Source organism: Uloborus diversus, chromosome 5, assembly GCF_026930045.1.
Source record: "Uloborus diversus isolate 005 chromosome 5, Udiv.v.3.1, whole genome shotgun sequence".
In the NCBI taxonomy this organism is placed as follows: domain Eukaryota; kingdom Metazoa; phylum Arthropoda; class Arachnida; order Araneae; family Uloboridae; genus Uloborus; species Uloborus diversus.
Window position 1 is genome coordinate 150,950,722 of NC_072735.1, and position 27,955 is coordinate 150,978,676.

General features: G+C 32.6%; 2 protein-coding genes across 2 annotated transcripts in view; both read right to left on the reverse strand.

The window, feature by feature from the left end:
* The window catches only part of LOC129222853 (bifunctional purine biosynthesis protein ATIC-like), a 40,146-nt gene extending 20,966 nt beyond the window's left edge, over nt 1–19,180 (reverse strand). The window contains exons 1-3 of the mRNA XM_054857406.1: nt 18,842–19,180; nt 12,651–12,777; nt 9,068–9,144 (exon numbers count right to left, since the gene is read on the reverse strand). Of these exons, the coding sequence (XP_054713381.1) occupies nt 9,068–9,144; nt 12,651–12,777; nt 18,842–18,863 (226 nt within the window). The 5' untranslated portion in view covers nt 18,864–19,180. The remainder of the gene's footprint in view (nt 1–9,067; nt 9,145–12,650; nt 12,778–18,841) is intronic.
* A 6,582-nt stretch (nt 19,181–25,762) lies between these two features.
* Nucleotides 25,763–27,955, reverse strand: part of LOC129223193 (uncharacterized) — a 53,396-nt gene continuing 51,203 nt past the window's right edge. Inside the window, exons 9-10 of the mRNA XM_054857760.1 lie at nt 27,649–27,854; nt 25,763–25,923 (exon numbers count right to left, since the gene is read on the reverse strand). Of these exons, the coding sequence (XP_054713735.1) occupies nt 25,771–25,923; nt 27,649–27,854 (359 nt within the window). The 3' untranslated portion in view covers nt 25,763–25,770. The remainder of the gene's footprint in view (nt 25,924–27,648; nt 27,855–27,955) is intronic.

The following is a 27,955-nucleotide window of genomic DNA, read 5'->3' on the forward strand; positions in this document are numbered from 1 at the left end:
AATGACATAGTTAAATGCTAGTTTTAAAGCTTTTTTCTTTATACCAAAGTAATTACAAACATTTTTATGCTAAAGATATGAATGTGTATAGTACAACTTTTATTGAGAAAAAAAATATTTTAACCATTAATTGACTAGCTTGGTTAATTACTAATGCTCCAGATCAGCGGTTCCCAACCAGAATGTTGTGACTTCCAAGGGAGTCGCGAAGAATTTCTTATAAGAGAACACATTCAAAAACATATCATTAAACAGTTTAAAAACTAAAATATGTAGAGGAAAAAAATCATTTTAGAGAAGCATCAATACTTGAGCGTAGTGGCGAATTTAAAGAGCCTGATGATCCCTCAGCATTATTACATTTTGGTTTACGGACTTGCATCCCTACAAATTGCCGCGAAAGAGTCGAAAAAAACCTCACTATAACATTATCTAAAATTGTCTGAAAGTTCGTTTTTGGAACTTCAATATCGAATTTTTTTGTGAGACAGTCTCTTAACCCCAACCCTCATCCTGAAAGATGTCATGTAATTGCGTTTTCAGGACTTAATTTTGGAAATATTTCGAGAAGTTCCTAGAACCCTATCCCATTCCCTAAAAATAGCAAAGAAATGAATTTTTAAGCTTTCAATTTCGGAAATATTTCACAGGAGTGCCTTCTATTCCTTTTGCATAATTAAAGACCGTACAAACATTCCTTTTCAGGATTTAAATTTAAAAAAAATTCCGGGTGAGGGTCTCCGATCGTTTCGCCTTGCCATCAAAGATAATCTACTATTCTATTTCTGAAACTTAAATTTCCAAAGTTTCCTTCATATTACCCCCAATCATTTCTCCCCCCCCCCCCAATCACTAAAACTTGATTAAAATACGTTTTGGTAACTTCAATTCCGGAAAAATTCCGGGGGAGAGGCTACCTATCCAAACATTTGCCTAATATTTAAAGGAACAAACAAAAAATACGAACAAAAAGACTACTTTTTTTAAAAATATTTCTAAAATCCAGGGGGTTCCAATGGCCCCTCCTCACCCTGATTTCTCAAATGACGGACCTGAAATAAACTTTGAAACGAAATCCGGGAAGGATAGATCGTTTTATTGATTTTTAAAATATTTTTGGGGGAATACCCCATTGGATCTCTCTTTTTGCTACATATTTTCCTGGTTTTCACCTCTCTAGCCCTTCCGAAGAATGCTCGTAGTCATAGTATATATTCCATTCTCCTCCAAATAAAAATGATGACAATCAAATGACTACTCATCATCGAAGGGGGGGGGGGAGTTCACTAATCTTGCTAAAACAAAAGGAAAAAAAATCAGTATTTAGTTAAAATTTCATCACGTTTGGGAAGCAGAGAAGTGCTTGAACTAAATCCAATAAGTAACTTTTCTAACTTGGTTGTCCGTTTTCTGCTCAAGTCATTGTGGCAAAACAAGACGCATGTTTTATTCTGATCAACGTTTTGAATACAACCAACTTTAAACTATAATACTCAAAAATATACTGTCGTGAAATGTATGATAAATTTACATTTTCCCCAATCAAAATTGAACATTTATAACTCTCATATACAGTCGGCTTCCGCTCCAAAGCGATTCAACTTACGCCAAATGCCTATAACGCGAGTTTTTCTCGAGTAACGAATGTTAGAGCTAACGCAAATTTCTCACCCACAACACGAAAACTTTTGGGAAGGAATCGTGGCGCAAAATGACGGCTTCGCTATTTACTACTAAATATTAGTTTCGTGAATATACTTTCATCCTTTTAGCATCACTAACTGCTCTAGTTCCCACCCAGCGCTAGTCAAAACATCGCTTTGTTAGTGTGTATAAATAACAACTCCACAATTTTCTTTTAATATTTTAAATTCTAAATATGAAAGGTGATGAAATATTCTGCACCAAAGCACGCTGTTTCATGCTATGTTTGTGAAGATAGAAAGAGAAAGTGAAAATTTGTGACAAGATAAGGAATTCTTGAACGCTTGAAACTCTAAAAAATGGTTCGAAGGCAGTGGCGGATTTACCAGGGGGGGTGGTGGAGACGACCGCCCCCTCCGTAACTGTCATTTTCGAAAACCAATAATATAGAATTAAAGGAATTACTAGCTTTTGCTATTAATTTCAATCAAGTACATTCCACAAATTTGCTTTAAATTAAGTTGAGACAGTGTAGTCGAAGATGGACAGCATTACCCACTTTTTAATTTGAAACCGAAGCTCGCCCCTCCCCTCTTTTTTGAACATTAATAATTTTTATATTTCTATATGTATCTTCCAACCTTTTTCTTCCATGGACTACACTATACTGGTGTGATGATACATTTTGCTATGATTTAGAACAGTGGTTTCTAAACCTGGGGGTGATAGCCACCAAAAGGGAGATTTAACTCTTGAGGGGAGCGATAAGTTTGTGAGGGGCGATAGGGGGTGATTAAAATTTAAAATACAGGCTAAAAGTGGGCAATTGATTCCCTCCCCCCTACATAGTGGGTTGAGGGGAGAAATATGGCTTCCACGTTTTTCAACCGCCACCCCCTTGAAAAGAATGTAAATCCGCCACTGATCGAAGATAGCACAGCAATACTGTATAGTACTATTACAGTGTAGTGCTTTATTATTACTGCATACTCTATATGTACCGTACTGTTTTTTTTTTTTTTTTTTTCATGTCTCTCTCTCCCATTGATAATTGATATTGTGCATCGTTTGAATACTGCTGTTTTTTTTAAAATACGGTAAAAATTCAGCTGTTTATGCAAGAAACGGTAATATATTGTTAAGAAATGGTCTGGAACAGTTTAAAGGGTGTTTAAAAATGTCTTAAATAATTGGATAAGTTAATACAAAATTCGTATATTGTACACGTACATTTGTATATAACACACACACAAAATCAACTCCTTCAAAGTTTCAGTAACGATACTAAAGTTAGTTGAAATCTATGATCTAATAAATTTTAATTTTAAAAGCACCAGCTTTGATACGGTGCTCCAAAACTTGAATTTGTTTATATATATATATATGTTTTTGTTTTTTTTAATTATAAAATGAGAAAAAGCTTACTGATGATCAATTGGGTGACGGAGAATTAAAACCAGCAACAATAGCGATAATAATAATGAACAGAAATTTAAAATTAACTTTAAATTTCTTTCTATTAGAATTATGTTGTCTGAAAATTAATTTTTTTTCTCTCTTTTTTCTTCAAGTCCTTATTCTATTATACCCTTCTCAAATAGTTTCAATTATGCGTGCTCAGTCATTTAAAACGAGGGGCATCATGACCGGATAATTGGACAGTTCGGGCAATTAGAGTTTGGATAACTGGAATCCTACTTTGATATAACACAAATGTAATGTATCTTCAAACTCAGAAACCTGTAATTCTGTTATGGGGGAAAAATTCACTTCAGAGAACTCATAATTTAAAAATATTGATTTTATTTTTAAAAAACCATTTTTTGTGAAGTTATTTCTGAAATTAGATTTTTTTGGAGTTTTAAATAATAAAAAATGTAATAAACATCCATGGAATGACACAACCAATGATTAAAAAAATTATAATAACGAAAATTTAAAAAGAATCGCCGTTTTTGGTTCTGGACCAGAAATGGCAGCCGGGGGGGGGGGATTTTGGAATGCCTCCCCTTTGTAAAATTTTTGTTTATACAATGTCTACAAGCATGCCGAGTTTCATAATTTTATCACAATTTGCAGTTTCTTCCCCCGTAGCCCCCCGACTATTTCCAAGTTAGGCGAAAACTAAGATCGATCTCGGGGGGGGGGGGGCTGTTCCTCCCCCTCTTTGCACGACTGGGCCCTGTTAAATGCCGTAAAAAACTATGTTTTCTTCTTCAAAATTTTAAAAGATTCGTACCACCAAGTTTTCTCTGTAATTCCATGGTAATTTTTGTGGACCTTTGTCATGAACAAAAGGTAAAATTCCTCGTAAAGATTAAAAAAATGTGACCTTTCAAACACAATTTTCTTTTAAACTGTCCAAGTCTGATTTAACAAACTTTCCAGTCTTTTCTATTACTATTTAGCAATTTCTATAAATGCAGCATGAAGGAAACAAAGCTTCTAAAGATTAATATTTAAAAAAAAAAAAAATACATTAGATTGACAACTTTTATTAGTAGATTTAATAGCCAAAAAGAAGACATTTCTAAAATATGTTGCGATAAATTTACCGAAGTTTCCGCGGTTAAAAAGATGAACCCTTAGTATAACGAAATCATTTCTGATCTAAACTTCAAATCGAAGCAAAAATGCTCTCATCTCATTTCTCTGCAGCGGTTTTGTTTGCTTTTCCAATTCCTTCGCGCTGTCAATGCCTGAAGGCACTTGAGGGGTGTGTTTCGAACAATGAAAGACATTCCTCACTGACTCCTCTGAAGAACAATATCTCCTCCACACAAATTCCGGTTTGTCCCCTTTTCTGGATGTCGCGTAAATCCTGTCAGTTGTAAAACTAGTTTGCGGCTAAAACGTACAACGAGCATGATGCTTTCGTCACAACCAGGGTGCAACATTTTGCGCCATCTATTGGGTAAAGGAAGTTTTTTTCATAAAATGGGACAGTCTTAACAGAAATAAATTCTGGGATTTTCTTAAAAATTCCCTTTAAAAAAAATTTATATATATATATATATATATTTTTTTTTAAATAACGGTAGCAGTTTGAAAAAAAATTTCTGCAGAGCCAAAAATTTTCTGCGAACGCCGTTCGTCTATATTATGCAAGACTGGTAGACGCCGCATCCCGTATTTTTTCCCATAAAATGTTTTATGATTTTTTGAAAGTGACCTTATCGCCCATGGCATGCATGTAAAATAAAAATTTCTAATAATTTCAGTCACTGGAAATCTGATGAAATTAATGCCTAATAGCTACAATAATGGTGCACTTTATCAGCAACAAATAAAATTTTATTGATTTTTAATAATATAGCAGTATCAAACCGCTTCTGATGACCCAGTCAATTCGTCTTTTTGTACTTTGTTATATAAATATATTTTTCCGCTGATCAGCGCCTAATTGTTATGGGAGCTGAGCTCCCATACTTCCGTATTTGTTTCACTCACATTTTTGTATTCTTGACCGAATTCAGGCCACTTAAGCATTAAAATAAGTTCTGAAGACTATAGGGATCCTGCACTTTTTTTGTTTGAAATTGGATCTCTGACTATAATAGCTACCTTTGGTGAGATCTGTTTGGTTACCTCAATTTACAACCATTTTTAATTGATTACTTCTCTCATAAAACAGGTGGGCTTTTTAAATTCTTAAACTACAAGTGAGTTTTGCGGTTTGAATTTAGTATAAATATTCTTACGTATAAAAGTAATCATACGAGGTAGGATCCAAAAATTATGTGACAACATTCGCCAATGACAACCAAAGCACGAAATTAAAATTAATCGTTTTAAATGCATTGTATTGTTCTTCCTTTTGATGGTTTCCCCTGTCGCGTAATTGAGTTGAAGAGATAGAGAATTGAAAGAGAAAAAATATGATTCGTTGCTGCATATGAAAGTAACGGTGAATGCATAGCTTTGGAAACAAAATAAAGTAATATTTATAAAAAAAAATATAGATTTTTACTGTTACTGATAAAGTACATCATTATCGTAGCTATTAGTCATTAATATAATCACCAAAGGCTCTATCTAAAGGCGACACACAGTCTTACAAAAAGACGAATTGACTAGGTAATCAACAGCGGTTTGTTATTGATATATTATTAAAAGTTAGTAAGATTTTAGTTGTTCCTGATAAAGGGCACCTTTATTGTAGTTATTAAGCATTAATATAACCAGAATTTTAGTTACTGAAATTATTAGACATTTTTATTTTACATGTATGCCATGGGCGATAAGGTCACTTTCAAAAAATCATAAAACATTTTATGGGAAAAAATACGGGATGCGGTGTCTACCCACTTGTTAAGCATTATATGGGGTTCAAGTGAGCCAATTTTTAGATTTTTAAAAAATGGGTTTTTTGAGTAAAATCACTTCAAAAATCGCTAATTTTTGAAAATTTTTAAAATTTCAAATTTTATTTCCGAGGCTGTATGCATCCAAGGATTATAATAAAATATGTTATGAAACTATCATATAAGGGCTTTAGACTGCCATCTCCGTTTAGTAAAAAAAACTTTTTTCATGGAGAAAAAAAATCATAAAATCGGTAAAAATGCAGTTTTTTCGCGACAAAAATGATTTTTTTTCTTTATCAAAAAACCTAACTAAACTTTCAAAAACGATGTCCATAGGATATATGGTTCCTTATTTATTTTTAGAAAAAAGAATTATTCAAATAGGTTAAATACTCTTGAAATAATGTCCATTTGAAATGGAGTGTTTTGCCGTTTTTTTCCAAAATGGCGGACTTTGTGCAGAATTTTAATAGGCTGTAACTGAAGAAAAAAATTTTTTCTTGCAAAATCCTTTTGGGATATTTCATATGTCCCTTAGTTGTAACTACTGTATTTTTTTCAAAAAAATCGGTGATGGTCATATGACACTTTTCATACATGCTTGCCTGATTTGAAATGGAATGACTCTAGAGAAAAAATTAATGACTGCCAAAAGACTATCATAACCAGCTCTTTTTTATATATATATAAAAACTAAGTGTTTTCCCCCACTTTCTTTATGCTTATCATGCATATGTATCGAAAAAATTATACATTAAACTTATTTCTTTGAACATATCACTGGAATGAAATGTTATTTATCTATGGAACCCAACCTCTTTTTTAACACTATAATTTAATTTTATGAAGCATAACATTTTATCAAGTTTAAAAAAAAATTCCCATTTTCGAAATTCTTGATCCCTAGATATTTTTGGCATTTTGAAAGCATTTCTGCATAGCAAATTAATGTATGGTATTTTTGTATTGTTTATGTTTGGGATGCTTCTTTGAGACATTTCTACTTTTCATATATCAAAATTTGAATAACTTGGCGTTTTTTTGACTAAAATAGTATTGAAAATACAAAACAGCAGACTTATAGTTTTTGCTAATTTAGTATCATTTCTGTTCATAATTAACTTCCTGATATTTTTATGTTTTTGGGGATGTTTTCTGCTTTAAACATCGCAATTTGAATCGCTTTGCTCTTTTTTAGTAAAGTATGAGAAAAGTCTTTGTTCGATGAAATGTATGAATGCTATTAAATTCACTATTATTAAATTAAACCTTTTTGTGCAAAGAAGGTATTTACTAATAAGTGGGAAACTGGACTGAATGTTTTTTCCACTTTTTTTTTGTATATGATGCAATACTAATTAAAAATAAAACATGCCATACATAGAACGATTATTTTATTATATTTTATGCTATTCATTCTTTCTAAAACAAATAAAAAACTGCTCCTCCTAATACGTTTTTTACCTTCCTGACGTAAATGAAATATGATCCCTGCCAAACCAATTGACTGCGCAATTTCTGATGTAAAATATCGACTTGGAAAATATTAGGTAAGAATGGGTTTGACCCCTCCCCTCCCCCAAAGTAAGGTTATGTAGATTTTTTCAACCCCCCCCCCTCTCTCTTGGGACCCCTACGTAATTACTGAATAGCCCTTTAACACTACTCGACCGGGACGCTAAAATATTTCGTGTTAACCGATTTCGACATTTACAGGATTTTGTGCAAGCAGACAAGTTTTTTTGCTTTTGCGTCTCAGAAAGTATAGGAACCAAAGTACATTTGTACAAAAATGTACACCCAAGCATTAAAATTTATAGTTTAAGTAAGAAACAGAAGGAATTTGAAACAGACAATGGCAATTCGGACCATTTCTCTAAGACTGCATTTTCAAACATCTGATTTTTCCTTGATAGCAAGACTGGATTTTCGCTGCAGTGTTGACGGGTAAAAAAACACTTCATCGCTTTTAGACCTTAAACCTCTTCATGGGCAGAACAGGTGTCCAGAATCAGACAAAAATTTTTTTTTCCATGATGAAAATTTAAATCTTGGTTTGTCAGCCATTTGGTGAGGATTTCACTGTTCATCCAAGCTTTTTTACTGTAAGAAGCGTAGTCTACAGTTGAAGTTCGTACTTTCTTGAAGCAACGTGGTTTTTCCCTATTTTCCTACACAAGGAGAGGAATTTTCTCGCCGCCATCCATGTTGCTTGCACTCAAGTGCAGCTCTTTTGACTTTCAAAAGTAATTTCATGTAAAATTATGGGGATTGTTTTTTTCTTTTCCCTTTTTTCTTCAAGACCTTAAACTTTCCTTCGTCTTATGCGGGATTTAGTCTAAATCCTCTTTGTATTAAGCGCTTGATTTAACGCTTATTTGTAGCTTTATAGGACGGGGAATGGCATTTACTTCACATAATGCGAGTTGGTGTTATTGGGGTTTGACTGTAGTAATTTGTTAATTTAAGCATTTCAAATAACTTCTAGTATTTTTTCATTGTATACAAAAACTTTCTAGTTTCTGGAAGTGTATATCGTGAAGGTTTTATCGCTGTGGTTTTATGTTGTTTGAATGTATATTGTGTTTCGAAATGTTTTGATCATCTTTTTTTTTATCTGAACTTTTCCTGTTGGGGATAAAAAAGCATCGCTAAGAATGATGTATGACACTTATGCCGTCATACATTGTTTTCTTGGTGATGCTTTTTTGGCACTAACAGGAAAAAGTTGCCAGGGGGGGTATATGACATTAGTTGCAATAAATTATATAATACGCAAATTTGTTTTAAAAATAGTTTTTTAACATGCTTTTGCCTGTTGGGAAAAATTTAGCAATATTAAATAGATAATAAGAACTAATAATAAAATTTCTCAATATTAATAAGTTTAGTAAATAAAGATTTTAACAGGAAAATTAAAAATTTGCTTGAACAGCTATAAGCATTTAATTTTACTACATCAAACTATTAAGAATGTTAGCTAAAAATAAAATGTTTAACAGTCATTTCATAAATAAGACTTTTAAATGTTTTAAGCATCTTTCAAACATAAACATTTATTCAGAAAGTTTTGCGACACAAAAAGTACGAAACATTTTCAAATGACAGTTTATTACCTGCATGAACAGCTGGGTGTAAAGTTTTTACTCGTCCACCCAACATTTCTGGAGCTCCTGTCAATTCAGATACATCCCTAAAAAGGCAAAAAAAAAAGAAAAAGATTAAAAATTTTTAGAAATAAAGTTATAAAAATGATTACATAAAACTAGAGTTGCCATTTCATCATGCATATTAAACTCATATTTTCTTCTTGATAATGATTAGGATGGGGAGGGGTATCCAGCAACTTCTGATCACACTTTACCTGAAAACATTTTGGCTATTTTTACAGCTCATACAACTTTAAGAAAAGAAAAACAAATTATCTGGTTCCCTAGTTCACTAGTGTTTTGCTCACAATTTAGTATTAAAATAAAAATATGTCAACATCTCATTATGCTATAGTATGACTATTTAAGAAGTTAACGCTTATGCCTTCATACCGAAACAAATTGTAAGAACAATCTTTCTTTTCTTTGAAAACAGATTTTCATTTTTTGAATATAATCTTTAAATCTCTGGATATCAATCCAGGCTGCCCAGACAAATTTCAGATGTCTCACTACCCTACTCCTAATAGAAATGGTGAACAATGAAACTGAGCATACAAGATAGCTCTAACTATTTGCAAAATAAAAGGCATGTTCTTTTCAGCTAAACATTATTAGCCATTTTGCCCCACAATGCAAGTGGGAGAATATTTTCTCTTCTGTCAATTGTGAGATAAAAGAGGTTGTTAAGTGAAAAATATTAGCAATTTTAATGCTTCATAATTTTAAATGACTTAAGCCAATTTCATAATGATGCTAGCGGAACCCGCACGGCTTTGCCCGTAGTAGAAAATCAAAAGGTCATTTGGTTGGCCAGAACATTTACAAATAATGGATGATGAATTTCTCGCCAAATGGCTATGTTCATTCGCTCTTCCAATGATACGGTTCATGTTAATTTTGTAATTTACTCATCCATCTTATGATAATTTTGTTAAGGAAAATATTCTTAAAATTGAAATAGAAAGAGAGCAAAATCGAATTTTTGAAAAATCTCTTCGTAGTGCACACTTTCATGATACAAACTAACTTTGTATCAAATTTCATGAAAATTGGCCGAACGGTCTAGGCGCTATGCGCGTCACAGAGATCCGGACAGAAACCAGACAGACTTTCAGCTTTATTATTAGTAGGGATGAAAGAAGAAACCGATACAGTAAAACCTGTGAAGTTGACCACCTGTCTAAGTTGACCACTTTTTTCAGGCACAGAATTAGCCCTATATTATATAAATCAACCTCTGTAAGTTGACCACCTGCTTAAGTAGACCACTAAAGTAGTGCACCGCAAGTGGTCAACTTACACAGGTTTCACTGTACTACTATTCAGTGGCATGCCTAAAAATTAATTTTAAATGTGCATATAGTTATTAAGATGAAATTTAATTTAAACTGTTCCAACACTTTAATTTTTTATGAAGCAATAAAAATTGCAAAAATATCATTCAAAAACAATGGAGATATCTTGAGAGCAAATATTCACACTAAACTAACCAAAACCAATGAAATATAAATTAGAAAATTGATAAAAATCATTTAGTATTTAAAAAAAGAAACCTCACAAGATAAAAAATTGTTTAAATGTAAGTACAGTAGAGACTACTATGACATACCGCTTGGGACCAGAGGTAACATAGATATACATAAAACATAAGTTCTCCGTGCAGTAGATGTGAGGGAATGCAGGGAGATGCCATCCCCTCAAATATTTGATTTTTTACTATACAAATTATGCAAATATAATGTAAATTGGTTTCAAACAACGTTCTCTTTTAGTGAGTCTCTCATAACCCTTATGGTTAAAACCAAAATGAAGGAGGTCGAAGGGCCCTTCAAAAAAATTTCCAAAATGAAAGAATGCTGGAAGAGTTTTAAAGAAGCGTATGACCCCAGTCTTGGCTCTCGGCAGCCCTGGTGATGATATGCAAACATTCTGAGCAAAAGTTTTGCTGCAGTATTATTTATGAAGAATTAAGCTCTTTTACACGATTGAGAGAGAAAATAAAGTGAAACACAACTAGTGATGTAAAATACCCGGGTATTTATTTTTAGGGGTAAATACCCAGGGTATATACCTGGGTAAATACCCAAAATGGGTATTTACCCGGGTATTTATTTCAAAAATTTATATTCAACTAAAATACTTTTCTGTATGTATTCTACTATGTATATATACAGAGTGTTTTGTTTTAACCTTCAAGACCTCTATTTTTGCAACGGTTAGTCCTAGATGCATACTTACAATTGCAAAAATGTTCAAAATCAGATGCAGACTTAAGATATTGAAAATTTGAAGTAAAAATAAAAATGAGTAAAAAAATACAAATTTTAACTTTTTACACGGGCCCCAGATCCTTTGACTTATTGATATTTAGGGAAATAATCTCCACTGAAAAACAATTACAAAAAAAGTTTGACATTAGTACGAACAATATTCACTGAGATATGAAACGCAGCGTTTTGTAACTTACACCATTTTACACTCACCGTCAGTAACATCTTTTGGGGGAAAATATAGCAGTTAATGAGTGTTTATATAAAATTATATGTGTGCAGAGTGATTTTTCAAATTGTTCAAGGTTTTGCAGCGTGTTTTGCGTATCACGGCATAACATTTGCATGAATTTTTGAGTAGAAATGAAAAATGTAATACCTTGTGTTTTTTACTTTGCCAACCTGTCATTATTCTGAAAGGGTAATAAGTTCTAATCTCATCTTCTGCATGGTCCCTTAAAACTTTCAAATGGAATATCTCCTTGAGTTTTCATTGCACAAATGTCAAGTTTTTTTGTGTCAGTAAGTTTTAAATTCAGATCATTTCTCTAAATATAAGTTAGGGGACCTAGAGCCGTATAAAAAGTTAAATTTTGTAGTTTTTGACTCATTTTTATTTTTGCTTCAAACTTCCAATATCTTTACTCTGCATCTGAATATTTTTGCAATTGGAAGTAAGCATCTAGGACTAACGGTTGTAAAAATAAAGGTCTTGCAGGTTAAAACGAAACACCTTGTATAACCAACTATATATACGAAACAATAAATTTTTCCCTAAAATTTGTATTTTGATCACATATTTAAAGAATTATTGTGTGAAACAACTCAGCAATCTAATATGATATTCACATTAAATGTGTTGGATATGCCTAATCAATGTTGATAGATTTCACATATAAAAAGCAATTCTACAAAAAGTAAAAAGCTTAACTGGTTACAAAAAAAAAAAAAAAAAAACATCTTCTTCAATTATGGCATTGAAAAGAAAGATTCTTTGGTTTGTGATATGTTTCTTTCATAATTTCATTAAGTCTTTCGATAAAAAATATTATAAACTGTGTATGTATCAGTTTTACCAATTATTTCATATTTAGATTTAAAAAAAAAAATTCTGATTCACTTTTAGCATTTTTTTGTAAAATACCCAGTTTTTGGGTATTTACCCAGGCCTTGGGTAAATACCCGGGTAAATACCCAAAAAATATTTACCTACCCACTGGGTATTTACCCGATCCACATCACTAAACACAACCACAAAAATAGAAAGAAAATCATACCTTATTTGTAAACCAGCATCTCGCAAGGCCTTTGCAGTTCCACCAGAAGCAACCAATTTTAAACCAACAGAGGACAATTTTGTTGCAAAGCTTACTAAGCCTGTTTTATCCGACACACTCAAAATAGCTGAAAAAAATAGAAACAATTTAAGAATTAAGAGTCTTAGACAATAATATTTTTCTAAAAAATATCTTTTTACTTAAAGATTATTATATCCTTAAGTGTGTTTCCCGCCAGCATTTTTAGAAGGCAGGGCCCGATTTTACGCTTTTTTTTTAGCAGAGGCAAATCTTAAAACCGCCACCCCCATCCAACTTTTTTCAAAATTTTATATTGGGTTTCATTGGAAAAAAAAAAAGGTTGAATTTGCTGCCTTTGAGAAGTTGCCATCCGGGGCAAGGACCCCGGCTTGCCACCCCTTGATCCTGCACAAAGACTCGTACCCTCGCCCTTACGTTCAATGCACCCTGCACTCTTTTTTTTTTCTCAATGCGCCCCCATTTAGTCTAGGGCAGGGCTTCCCAAACTTTATAACAAGCGGACCCCTTTAGTAGACCAATTTTTAGGGCAGATCCCAATTTAAAAAAGTTCTTGAGGGGCTGATTTTAAATGTCATTTTTTCAAACAATTTTTGACCTCCTCACCTTTTTGTCAAAAAGTGTCACGCTTCATTTTACGCCCCCCCCCCCTTGCATGCTACATATCATGTTCTTTTTCATGAGCATATTGTTTTAAAAAGATATCTGATATATCTCTCCTCGTTGTCACCTCCTTTCTCTTGTCACTAACCAAAACAATTTCCAAAACCCCTCGCCCCCCTCAAAGTGGGACATCATTTTGTGGATGGCTCCTTGGTAGGTAGCTTACAAGTCTTGACTTTATTTATGAACTCTGAAGTACGAAATCAAATTGATTAGACATAAATCAATTGGTAACAAATCAATGACTATTCAAAATTGAACATTGAATTAATGGTAAGAGTGAGGTTGGTTTAGCTGGCTCAATTTCACTAGGTTTTATTTGTGACTGTGGGAGTCGAATATCCGGTTCAGAATCTCGACAGATTTGGCATATAGTTCTGCAGAGAAATCTTAGAACCATTTCTGAGTAAGTTTTGAACACTTTTTGAATGCTTTGAAACACACGTTTTGGAACAGCTTTCAAAACATTTCTGAGAACACTGATTTGCAACACTTTTTACAGCACTTATAGACGACCCCTTCAATTACATCAGTAGTTTTTGCTATTTATTTTAAAGCAATAATGTGAGGCAGATGCCAGTTGCTGTAGACAATGAACGGTCTTCAACCAACGAAGGCTATTCTTTTTGCAGGCATTCTCGACACCAACCAACAGCGATTTATTGCAACAAAATTTCTAGCAGTATATCATATTGAGATTCTAGAGGCTGGTAATTAAAGAAAGATATTGAAATTATATTTGTATGAAAGAAAGCAATGATTTCTCAAATGTTCCCAAATATGATCCCAATCTGCTCTCAAATGTTCTGAATCTTAAGTTCAACAAATATTCCGAGCAGGACACATTCGAAATATATTTGAAGCAAATGACAGAACACTTTCTTTTTAACTGAGCGAATGCGGCATACATTTTAGTGCACATTCAGACAACTGGTACACTTTTTCTGAATTAAAGTGTTCCAAACGTGTTTCCAATGTGTACTGGGAATTCGCAGAATGGCTGCTGCAGGATATTACGGCATTGCATTTTAAGATGTCATGAAGTAGTGTTCAAAAAATTCCATTGCTTCCAACTCGAAGCTCAAAATTTCGAAGGGGAAAATCCTAGTTTTCAAATTTAAAAGCATTTAAATATCATTTAACGTGTTCAAAACATTTTTCCTGGAAGTTTGTGGGCGACCCCCAAGGGGTCCACAGACCAGTTTGAGAAGCCCTGGTTTAGGGAAAACTATCCTTGCAGAAATTGGCAACTGGAAGGATAACTAAAAATAAAAAAGAAAAAATTAACCAAACACATCTTAGAGAAGATATTAGGGCAGTTCTCAAAAGGTGGGAGCAAACACAGACCTCAACTTTGAAGCTTCAACACCAAATAACTTTCGTTTTAATTAACTCTAAAATTTTTGAGGTAAATTATAATGCTGTATAGAGACAAGAACTGACATAAATTATGGAAAAAATGCTCTTTAAATGCCCTTAAAAAAATATTTTCTTTGCTAAAAGGCGCAATTTTGGACATACCAAAACGTTAACTGAGCAAATGTACCATTAAAGAAAAATTTTTTAAAATTATTTCCATACGTTTCAAAAAAAATTTAAAGGTATGAATCTTACACTGAATAATTTTTTGTTAATATTTTACACAAATAACAAAAGTAAAGACAGATTATTCACTTTGTAAACGATTTTAGAAAATAGTAAGTTTGAAATTTGATGCATGTCCAAAATTTACGATCTTTACAATGCTATTTTTTGAGAACTAAGTATATGATGTTTTCATTTTAAAGGTGTTTATCGAGCCTCGGAATCAATTTTTAATTGTTTAAAAGTGTTTTCATAAGCTTTTATGCAGTATCTTAGAAGAAAAATAATTTTTTTTAAACGTACATGTGAGATGTCCAAATGGCGTTACGATCTTGACGCCGATAATTCTGTCCATTTATTCATAATTTTTGATGATCTACTGTCTTCTAACCTCAATAAAAAACGTTATTATAATGTTATCTTCTTTAATCCATCGGTATTCTGCATAATTAATATGTTACACATTGAACAATACATAAATTACAGTAGAAACATGGCTGCTTATGATCGAACCAAAAGCCATTTTGCGCTAAAATCGCCAAGCAAACCTCCGTTGGCGACAACACAGTATACGATAAGCTAAAGGTTACCAGAGGGGAATTCCAATTTGACAAATGTAGTTTATCGTCAGCTGTACCAGTTTTGGCGACTTTATCACCTGCGCTAGCATTTTTTTTTTTTTTCCCGCTTTTATTATTTTAGAATTCTTTTTCTCTTCTTTCTTTTGGAAACATAATTTAACGATCTCCAAATAGAAATACGAATTTCTTTCTTCAATAATTTTTTTAGACATCATTTTAATTCTTATGACATTAGAAAAAATATTCATTATTAAAACTGATGTCACTTTTTACAATTGTATTATTTTTAATTTGAAGCTTTTTTTAAACTTTGCATCAATTTCTTCAAAATCATTCCAAAACTTTATTATATGTAAGGAGCAGCATGTATAGCCATTCAAGTATTTCATTAATATCCTCTTTATTATTAAATTGCAAAATTTAAAAAGTAGTAAATAAAATTTTCATTGGAAAACTTAAAAATCAGATTAACAATTGTCAAAAATGGTGAAACTTACGTTATGATGATGTCCGAAATCCGTTACCTACAGGAAAACAATGTCCAAAATCTGTTACCTACAGATTGCTGATTTAATTTGCTAATTAACAATTTTTACAAATACCTGCTGTCTTTTCATGTTCATATATTGTGTTCTAGGTATGCATACTATAGAATAAAATCAAAATTGATGTCAAATTCGAAAATTTTTGAAATTGCTCGAAGTTAACTTTTTTGTTCCCACCTTTTGAGAACTGCCCATTACAAGTTTGACAGAGGAAAACATGGCATCATAAGTTCATGGGTGCATCCCCCCCCCACCTAAGAGCAAGGGCCGCCCCAAAAAAAAAGTAAAAAATACCCTTTGAAACCCCCCCCCCCAAAAAAAAAAAAAATTCAATGGTACAGTCTGTGCCACGAGTCCCCCGCCCCAGGTGGGTACCCCTGATAAGTTAGTAGGGAGAAAATTACAAAAATTCTCAAGACAGAAAGTTTTGGAATAGAAAGTGAGTGCATCTAAAATGCATTATTTTTTTAAATATAGGTTAAAAAAAATTGAATACAGCACTTAATACTTCAAAAATAATTTATTTACTATGAAAAGAATTCAAAAACAGACAAACCAGCCAACACATATAGAAATAAATATACAAGAGATTTCCTTTTAAGTTTAAGAATAACTTAGGTGGAGGTGGGGTACGTTGGACCGTGGGGCATGTTGGACTGTTCTCAATTATTTTAATACTAACAATATTTTTTATTTTATGACCAACAAATAGCACCGAGGGTCCTACAAATCCTATAATGAAATGACATGATGCAGTTATATTGAAAAAATTTTATTCCAGAAAGTATTATTTCAGTAGTTCGGAGTAATTTTCGAGAAACTGTAACTTTATTTTTTCTAACGGTTTTCATCAAGATTGCAGGGGGAAAAATTGAACTCCTTTCTTAAAGTAAGTTCTTTTAGTTCACAATAACTGGCATTTTTTTTCAAAAAGAAAAAAATTATGACATCACTTTTTCAGACCAGGAAGGTAGGGTATGTTGGTCCACTCTTTGCAAGGCACGTTGGACCGTACCAATCTACTCCATACTTTAAAAAAAAAAAAATTCTCTTAAATCACAATAATTATAACAATATTCTAAGCGTTTGTTTATCATACATTCAGTTCATTTCATGTTACACATGCTTCGAAACAATAATAAAATCTTAGGAGGGGGGGAAAGCAAATATTTATTTTATAATTATTTAACAAAAATTATACTAAATTAATTTTACCAAAAGATACATTTCATGTCTACACTTTTTTACTGTTTGTGTTTCCAAATACACTTCTAAATTTTTGCACACAATTAATTTCTAAGAGTAAAATATTCTAGATAATAAAGTTCCTGTATTAAACATATTCTTTTTTACTCAACAAGCGTTCTACATAGAAACAAAATAAAACAATTAATTGATTTAGAAATAAAAAAGTATACTTCTACTTATGATTATCTAATTTCATTTTTTATATTTGATTTTAGGACACAAAGATATGCTAACTTAAAGCTGTCAATTTTGTTGTACTTTTTCTTTGAAATATATGGTATTAATATAACAGGATTTTTTGGAGTTGTTTCATGGAATGCAATGAAGAAAAAAAAAGAGCTCCCCCCCCCCCTAGCAAATATTGGTGTAACTTTGCATAAAAGTAACATATGACTTATCCTTCGAAAACCCAGTCCAATAAAAGTGCTAACCAAAGCTCTGGAAGTAGCATAGTCCCAGATATCATTAAACACATCTTTAGTTAACTTCAAACTGCATTAATTGTCTTGTGAATATTCAATAATTGATTTTTCTTTTGATTTAAAAAAAATAATAATGGTGAATGCTTAATGCCATTTTAAATAAAAGATGATTATCAATTAAAATCAATTTAATATGTTATATTTATCTTTAACACTCCGTCGGGCGAAACTGATCTATTAGGCACAGCTCGAATTCTTTAGTTAGCCACGCCACCTCAATAGCTTCAATCAATGTATATTCATTTTCTCAAATAAACTTATGTTACATTCGAAAATCATGGAAAACTTTTATTTCTATTCTTTGGTGTTTCTAGTTGACAATTTTTTCGTAAGAAAATGTGAACATGTGTAGAAAAGATCAGTAGATCAAAGTGTGCTTCCCAGGCTCAATGCGCCCGATCATGTTCTACAACATATTGCGCCCGACAGAGTGTTAAACTTTATATTTTGCACTCTACACAAAAGATAATAAGGTAGAAACAATGTTTGATAGCATTTATCACTAAAATAATAACAAATGTTTAAATTATGCGGTCCAACGTGATCCACCAGGCGGACCAACGTACCTCACCCATGGGGCACATTGGCACACATTACTAGGTTCCATTAAAAAATTAGTATAAAAAAAACTTATCAATTCAACGGTTCCAAAAAAATCTGAGGTGCTGAGAAGTGTTTAGTGAAACTTACTGTAGAAAATCAAACTGCTTCGTAAATTTTTTGACAAGATAAAAAATGAAAAGGAAAAAAATGGACCAACGTGCCCCACCTCCCCTTACTTCTCATCATTTGATAACGAGTAGCAATTTCTCTTATTTAAATATGATCTTAAAATAAATTAAATAAAAAACAAAATACTCTACTTCCTCTATTTACCCAACTCACTGATTAATTTTTATTTTTACAGACGGAAATCCGTCAAAAGAAGGAAAACTTTCACCCTTGGATTGTAGAAACACAACTATAACATTTTATTTAAAACAAAAATTTAAATCCCCCACCCCACCCCCCTTTTCTTTTAAACAAAAATATATGAATTTTAGAATTACCAATATGATCCGAAGAAGCCATTTCAAACTTTTCGCATTAAAAGTATAATGAGGAATAATGAATCACTTGTGCAGAATCAGAAGCTAATTCAGCCGTGCCGCTTATTAAAAGTACGATCCAAAGGAGATAGCAAGTGCTTGAAGCACGTTGTTTGACGTTCGATCGCAGAGATAAGATATGGAATCTTGTAATATGTAGATCGGAGAACAGGCTACAGTTGTCTTTCAAAAGCTCTTTTGAGATAAGATGTCATTGAATCAACCTTGAATTAAGAAAAGTATAGAATAGAATTCTTAAAAATTCTTTTTAAATAATTTTAAATAGTGAGCGCTTAGGTAAAGTTGTTTTGTTGCCAGATTACATAATTAAAGAATGTGGCGTTTACGTAATATTGTCACTGGAGTGAGAAATTAATATTCTTTGAAGAATCAGGAAAGTAGAGTCCCTATATGAAAATGTAGGGACTCTATTCGCAACTCCAACGAACTGTAGGGGGCACTGAAGTCACTGTCTAATGGCGGAATTGAAAACTAAAACAAACGCACATGGTAACGAAAAAAATGCTAAAAGTGTTGTGATTTTTGTTCGTATGTATGATTTTTTCGCTTTATTCTTTTAAAATTAATTTTCAAAGTCTTGTGGATATTCTGGCCCACGTAGAAAGAAATGAGAATTCAAGAAGCATTACTAAACGACAAAGATTAATGCAAACTACGTAGTTCGTAGTTCTAAGCAGCTATTTATGGAAATAGCTGATGTTGAATTCGATATTTATCAATTCTTGATAAAACTAAATAATAATTGTAGCCTGACAAGAACAACAATTAATGCTAGAAAATTCAATATGACATTACAAATTATTATCGAAAGAAGATGATACTTCTTTGCCTTGCTTGGCTAGCGCTTATTTTTTTTCCATTTGTAGCTGATTTATTTCTCTCGAATTCCCGAATCGGTTCATTTAAAAATTTTCTGTTTCGATTTTTCTAATTTCTGAGTTACGATTTAATTGTGTCATGTTATGCAAATCATCAACAAAATTCTCACGGATATATGGTGGTAGTTTTCTTTTCAGTTGATTGACCATTATTTCTTTTCACTTATCGAATTCTGTAATCTTACTACCATTTTATTCCACTCATGATAAAAATTAAAAATGGTTTAACTAAAAACGCGAAATCTCGCCAAGGCTACTTTGCTCGCACAATACCAAAATTATAACCCTAAACAAATTTGGCGAAACCTTTCAGCTGAGAATAAAAGGAATAAAGTAAATTCTTTCTAGGTTAAACATTTTTCATTTTGTTCTACGATAATAAATCCAAGAAAATATTTTGCATACTGTCCATTCCAACTAAATGCTGCTGTAAAATATGATTAGTTAAATTAATTTAAGATTAAAAAAAACTCATATTCTTACAAATTCATACAATAAAAAATTTTACCTGGTATAACGTTATCCAATTTTGTTAATCCAGAGTTTTCTTGTTTACGCGTCCACCATTTATTTCTTTTTTGAAAGAAATAAGGAAAACTAACATTATTTTGAGAAGCTCGAGAATACTCTTAGGGGACGAATTAATTTCTGTAGCTGAAAGCAAACTAAGACACATCGATTGCGTTAATAAATACTCAGAACAAACTGCCTGTGTTTACGTCAACAGACACACATGGAACTAAAACGTGGCAATGTTTTAGTTCCATCGGCAGTTTTGTAAATCACCGCAAGGTAGCGTATTCGAGCGCTGGAGTTCCGAATTAAGCAGTCACACTGAAATGAACGGAACACGCTCATCAAATATTTGATTTCCCCCTGATTTGAATAGACTGGTTTTGACAAGATCGTTGCTAGAAAATATCACTTAAAATTAAATGGAGGGAAAAGAAAAAAAAAGTTAAGTTTTCCATAACATTAAAAAAATATTTTAAAAAATCTTTGCTTTTGTTTTGTTTGACACAAGTATCGGATGGGGCACCCCATTCCAAAGTATTCTTATTCAAAACACTAAAGTGCAAGAAAAATGGTTCACTATTGCTGTGCAAAAAAATATGTAAAAAGATTAGCTGTAACATTTCACAAGTACGCAGTATTCTTAATATTACTTTCCTTAATTTCTTGCACTTTTTCTTTTTCGAGCCGTGTTTCGATTAAGTTTATACTATTTCAAGTTAGTATTTTTAAGTTATATCAGTGAAACACATAAGAATACGTTTTATACATTATTTTGCAAGATTCTAGAAGCACTTTTATCCTCAGAGAGGTGCAATGCATTTTGAAAAGGTTTTTAAGTGTTAACAAGTTAGTCTAAAATCTTGGCGACAATTCTTCCCACCAATTTGAAAGATCCCCTTTTTAAACTGAAAACAATCTTGATTTTTAGTTTTCTCTTTTATATACACACACTGTCTTTAAATAAAATTTGTTAAAATTTTAAAATTTCCGAGATTGTCAAATTTGATCCCTTAATTTGTGGTGACATCCAGTTAAATAATGCTTTGACGTTATTTAAGCAGTTTGAAAGACCAAAACTCGTTTTGAGAAAACAACTTATTTCTATCATTTATTTAGCGGCTCTAGTTTTTAGCGTTATAGCTTACGCAAAAATTGATTTGAAGGTGAACCAAAATGGGGAAAACTGCAGTTTAATTTTTGGAGACAGTTTCCATGTCTACTGGTGGAGAGGCGGCAATCAAAACGTTTTTTAACGTAAAAAAAAGAAAGAAAAAGAAAGGAGTTAAAATGTTCACACAGCAAAAAACTGCCTGGGTGCAAATGGTAAAGGCCACGTGTTGCGAAATAGTTTTCTTTCTACGATTTATCAATTTGAAACAGAATATATATGTTATCTATAAGAAGCGTTTCATATGGTAGCAACAGCACGACATTCCAATAATATTACTTACCATCAGGGGCAGGTGGACTGGCCCGCGGGCCGAGTGTCCTTCCACTTGTGCGCCCTCGAACGCCCTCGGTGCGCCTTCGTTTTTATTTATTTATTATTTTTTTTTTTTTATCGTTTGTATCGCTGACGCCCTCTTGGGAGTCAGCCAATGTTTATTGGCCCTTATCCCCCCCCCCAAAAGATACAGTAAATATTTTGTGTTCTTCAAATTTAGCTTTCAATAGCGCTTAAAAAAATCTATAATGTTATCAAAGACCGTAAAACCAGATCCGTCGTTTAAAAATTTTCCAGAGGGGGAAAAGGCTAAATACTCATGTAAATTATTCCGAAAACAAGCCCACTTACATTTTACATACATACATTAATTTCTCAAAGCCGAGAGGGGGAGGGCAATTGACCTCTCTCGAAATGACGGGTTCGCATATAGAACCCTACTCAATGTCAAGACAATATTTCAAGGATTCCAACAGACAGCAGGAGTGGACATCAGAAGAAACAGATGCTGATTTGTATTTTGCTACGGATCGTTTCCCGAGGGATGCCACCTATTGAAGTTTCAATTGCATCCCCCACCCCCCTGCAGAATGAACACACGTCATCATACCTTTCTTCCATCTCAAAAAAAAAAGAAAAAAAGCGAGTGAACTTTAAATGGAACTATACCGATTTATTTCTGGGGCCAATCGCTCCAAACCACTGGGTGGTGCAATCGAAAATTTCTCTAGCCTGACTGTTATACATCTCAAGAGCAACTCTTCAATAAAAACAGATAGGCGGGACCTCATGGTGACGAAGTCAAGAATGGCGCCATTTGATAATTTTAAAAGATAGAACATTCATATGAAAGTCAGAAAAAAGTTTCACGATGGCTACACTACGTGATTCTTCTTGCCAACTTGTTAAATATCGTAAGGCTTAAAAATTCAAGATATTTTGTTCCAAGTGGCTAGAAGGCACTTTTAATTTAGTTACAGTGGCTTCCAAAAGTCTTCGTACACTTTGAAATTTTTTAGTAAAACCAAAATAACGCGAAACTGAATTCGAATATGAAGTCCAATATTTTTTCACATCATTCTAAATAAAACCCTGTAGTTTTTTCGAAATATTGACGGATTTTCTTTTTGAAATGGGTCAAAAAACGAAGAGACAGAGAAATAATACGCCACAAAAGTCATCGTGCACTCAAATATTTTCGAATAAATTCATAATTAAAATTATCCTTTTTGTTTTTTTATATTTTTTGCATTGTGTGGACCCTTAAAAGTCATTTGGCTTTAGTTTTTTGTTAATTTATTCCCTAATATTGTGCTTATTACTTTAAAATGACTGGTATTCGTAAAAAAACCACAAACACCATTCGAAATTTGATTTTTTTCCTCGCAGTAGCGGTAAATTGGTTTGAAATGTCTCTAAATTAGTTAATTTATTTCATTCTATAGTAAAGTGCTTGATAAAATGCTTCAAATATAAGAACTGGTTCGAAAACAGGGTAAGAAAAGGTCAACCGGTAAAGTTGACAAAGCGTGATCGGAGATTTACAGTTAAAAAAATTATGAAAAATACACATTTGAGTGCTGTAAAGGTTTCTGCAGAGTTAAATGAAACTTTTTACATTTAATTTTCACCTAAAATTGTTCGCCAAATTCTCTGATTAGCTAGATTAAATGGAACCTCTTCCCGCAGAAATTTTCTTGGTCGTGCGAAAAACGGAAAGCTTAACGTTTTTCGTCGCAAAATCAATGATAAATAAGCTCAAAATGTTTTGGCATTACGTCTTACTTAATGAAGAAAAACTTAACATTTTTGGTTAAATTGTTGTATAATTGTGAATAGAAGAAAATATTAGGAATTTAACCTTAAGAACTGAGTTTGACCAGTTAATCAGGACTATGAAGGTGTTCTAGTGTGAGGGTGCATATCAGCATCAGGACTTGATAGTTTGGAATTTTTTTTTATAAAATAATGAATAATGCTGTTCATTTAAATATTTTAGAAACCAATTTTAAACTCTTAGCCGAAAATTTGGTTATCGGAAACAACTTTGTTTTTTATCAAGATAAACGATAAGAAGCACACGGTTTTCAACATTTGCGTCTAGTGCCTCGAAAATTGTCCTAAAGTTTAGAAAATATCCCTTCAATCTCCAGATTTAAACTTAATGTAACATATTTAGAGATATCTGGAGGCTAGATTACGAAAATACGGCTTTGAAACGAAAATAGAGCTAGAAACAGTAAGACTCGAAGTGTAGTTGAGCACTTACTCAGAAATTACGCAAAAAAAAGAAAAAAGAATGAAATCTATTCCCAGACGTTTAAAAGGTGTTGATACTGTATGATATTCTACTAAATAATAACTTTATAAAAAGTTAGATCATTCAATAATATAGACATTTTTTAAAGTGTACGAAGACTTTTTGTGAGACAAAATTTCCAGCACTTTTTGGTTTTTGATTTTTAAAAAAATAGGTTTTATTTTTTTTAAATATTTCATGTAGTTTTGTAGAAAAATGACCATAGATCTTACAATTAAATACCTATTCCGAAATATTAATTCTAACTAATGGATCGACTCCTATTTCATTGAAAGTCGTAGGTGTACGAACAACTTTTAGGAGCCACTGTATATACACTCATTTTCATTTTTAGTTTCCACTTTATTAAGAATTTTTATTTTTGTGAAAGCAATGAGACAAACTTTTGGCCAAGACCAAGTTACTTTTCGCACTACGCTTTTGTGTGCGGAGAATAGTATGGGTATTAAATTGTCAGCCAGCAACAAATCGGCTAAATACTGCGTTCTTGTTTTCATTAAAAATGAAATTCCTAGTTGAAGAAATTAAAAATGAAACTATGGAAAATGTAGTAAATTAAATGTGTCTACTGGGCTCTTGCTACTAAATAATAGTAAATTAAATGTGTCTACTGGGCACTTGCTACTAAATAAGTGAATTTCCCAGTCTGCATTTACATTGACATACATAGTTTGAGAAAAGCCCTTATTTTTTTCAAATGCTTCCAAAAACCTGTTAAACATAAGTGAAAGTTTTTCTTTTTAAGGGAACATAGTCCTCATTGGGACTGATCAACAGTAAAAACTGGAAAGTTTTTGAAATTTTCCATTTAAAAAAACTTCAAAAATTGATTAATTTCTTTATTTTCAAGACAGTTGATTAATTTTTTTTAAAGAAAATTGATTTCATCTTTTCAAATGGCGCATATAGTTTCAAAGAAATGATTATTATATTTTAAAATTAAAAAAAAAACGCAACAAAGTAATGTGCGAGTTAAAGCAGTTAAGTACGAAGTGTGCAGTAAGTTCGAAGATAAAGCAGTGGAAAATTTTTATCAAAAGCCGCAAGTGAGCAACGGCGCCCAGGTTGCCATCTTTGACGAATTGTCGGGCTGTATCTCGGGCCATGATTTTTTTTTTTTTTTTGAGGGGGGAAAGGGGTGACAAAAAGATGTTTAACTTATTTTCATCTGAATTTCAATGTACGTCACAAAAATTTGCGAAACTATGCAGGTAAGAATTCCTCTTATGTCTGAATTGACATGACGGGAAATTTGTTGTTGAATTTTGTGTAATGTGCCTCAACATATTTGGCACTCGGTTGAAGAATCAGAAACATTAAATTCATAGGAAAGACGGCGGACAGTAAACGCGATCAGCAACTCAAGACTTCCATACAACGCTTACAGGAATTAGAAGAGAGCTTTCAGTTCAAATTTATATTTTATTGTGAGTATAAGATATAAATTTGATTGACACTGACGACTTTTTGTTAAAAAAAAAAAAACTCGTTTAGCTTACGCTTAATTATAGTAACAATTGAGTCCCCCTTTTTCAACCGTTTTTGAAGTGGATTCGTCCTTCGTCCAAGTACGAATGCTACCAATCCTGAGGTGATATGTAGCATTACCATGTAATGATTTAATTTTGTGCTGTTCAACAAAATAAGTCACATGACCATTTTTTTCATCTTGTGTTTTATTAAGTTACACAATTTTCTCAGAGCTTCACATTTACGTATTTTTGCTTCTACAAGAGTAGCCTGGTAAAGGTCCAGCTTCAAAGCGATCCCAGTTGCGAATGTGATTGTATAAAGTTTGTCCAGGACACTCTGTGCAACCGGCATCGCGATGACCATGCAACTTGTAATCACCTGTTACATAACCCTAAGAAAAATGGGAAAAAAAACGATTACTGAACAATGTTTGCAATTTCACATTAAATAATTGTTCTGAAAAACATGATTAATATTTAGGGGAATAAAAAAATACTTTGGTTAAATTACTACATTAAACTCCCGATTAACCGGGGAATTGGGTGGCACAAGTGCAGTGGATATTAAAAATCGCGAATAAACCGCAAAAAGACGAAAATAATTCTCCATCCTCAAAAACTTAGCCCTTGATGCATAATGCTTCCTTTAAACACTTCAAATATATACGGTACAGTAAAAATGTTTTGCATTTTTGCACAACAGAACTTAGCATCAATAAAGAACAGTTGAAGTGTATGTACGACGAAGAAAGCACAATAATAAATAAAACAAAAACAACAACAATTTTTCGACAGACAAAAGAAAAAAAATTGAACTTTGACATCTTGAATTCAAATTATGTTTTTCGCAATCACGAGTGTGTGTATGTAAGCGTGTGTTTGTGTGTGTGTGCTCCCACACATGTTTGTTTGTGGAGGGTATGTGTGTTTGTGTGAGTGGGGTATGTCTATGTGTGGGTAGTTGTGTGTATGTGTAGGTGTGTGTATGTATGCGTGTGTGTATGTGTTTGTGTGTAGGTGTATGTGTAAGTGTAGGCAAGTAAGTGACGCAACCTGGAAACTGTTTTCGCTAGAGGAGCAGCATCGTGAGGCGGCCGGCCGACGGTGGTGCTGCAGAGGGAGGCGGGAGGAAAATAAAATCATAGGAATTCAAAACTATCAAGTGATAACAATACGCAATCTTGATTGCTCAAAAAAACAGCCATTGCTATTTGCTTTCTACTGCGAAAATATGTGTCCCTGATAGTTAAATGACTCGCGGATAATCGGGAGTTTACTTTGTTTGTTTACTAAACTATAAATCTGAATTAATGAAAATAATAGCATATTGATTTCCCATTCAGTTGAATGAATGCATGCGTTATTACTCATTTAGTAAACTATTAATATAAATTAATGACACTGACTCATTAAATTTGATTGTCATGAAAGAAATATGTTTTAATTGATATTGTGCACTTTATTCTTTAAAAACAAAAGAAAAACTATGTTAGCAAATGCTTTGAGAGAAAAAAAAGAGCACATTTAAATACAAATACAAAAATGACCACCTTCAACCGTTTTTCAGCTCATCTAGGCTGATCCTAATCAATTCGTCAAAACGAAGACCAAGAGTCTATTATGCATAGCTGCCAACGTGCCAGCTTAAAAAATCTTACAATGTGCGAGGTTGCTATATTTCTACCCTTTTTTGACCATCATAAAGCAAAGTATTAAAATTTAAAGTATTATAATATTTTCAAATCCTTACCTTGACTTTTGATATGTGTTTTTATAAGTAAAAAAGAAGAAGAAACAGCATAAATTTAAACATAAGTAAATAAATAAAATTTTATTTCTTTGAACTTAAACTTTGAAAAGTTGCTGACTTTGCAGCTTTCAAAAGTGTGGGAAGTAAAAGAAAATTTCAACTGTTCGCAATTTATCGTAAAACTAAACCAAAAAATCGTACAAATCTGCCATAAGACCGTACAAAACTTCTGAAAATCTTACAATGTACAGCTAAATCGTATAAGTTGGCAGCTATGATTATGTATGTATAATTCAGTATCTTCAAATCACTAATAAATTGAGAAATTTGAAAAAACCCAAATAATTTCATGCAAAATGGCACTCACCCCTCTTATAGCACACTGTATCATATTCCTTGTCGCATTCAGCATCGTTTGGGATGGCAGTTTGTTCACAAAATTTCCCATAAGGGAAAAGGCTATTCCGACTCTGTTAAATCCGTAGGTATGGGCACCAACTCGAGTCCAACCACGACCTTCGTATACTCGACCATCTCCTCCAATCAGGTAGTTGTAACCGATGTCATCCCAACCTGAGGAAAAGTAAGATGAAAAGTCAGAACATTTCAAAACGTTTCGTTTTGTATGAGTTACAAAAAATATCTCATGTTAAAGAAAGTTTATTACAAGTCTC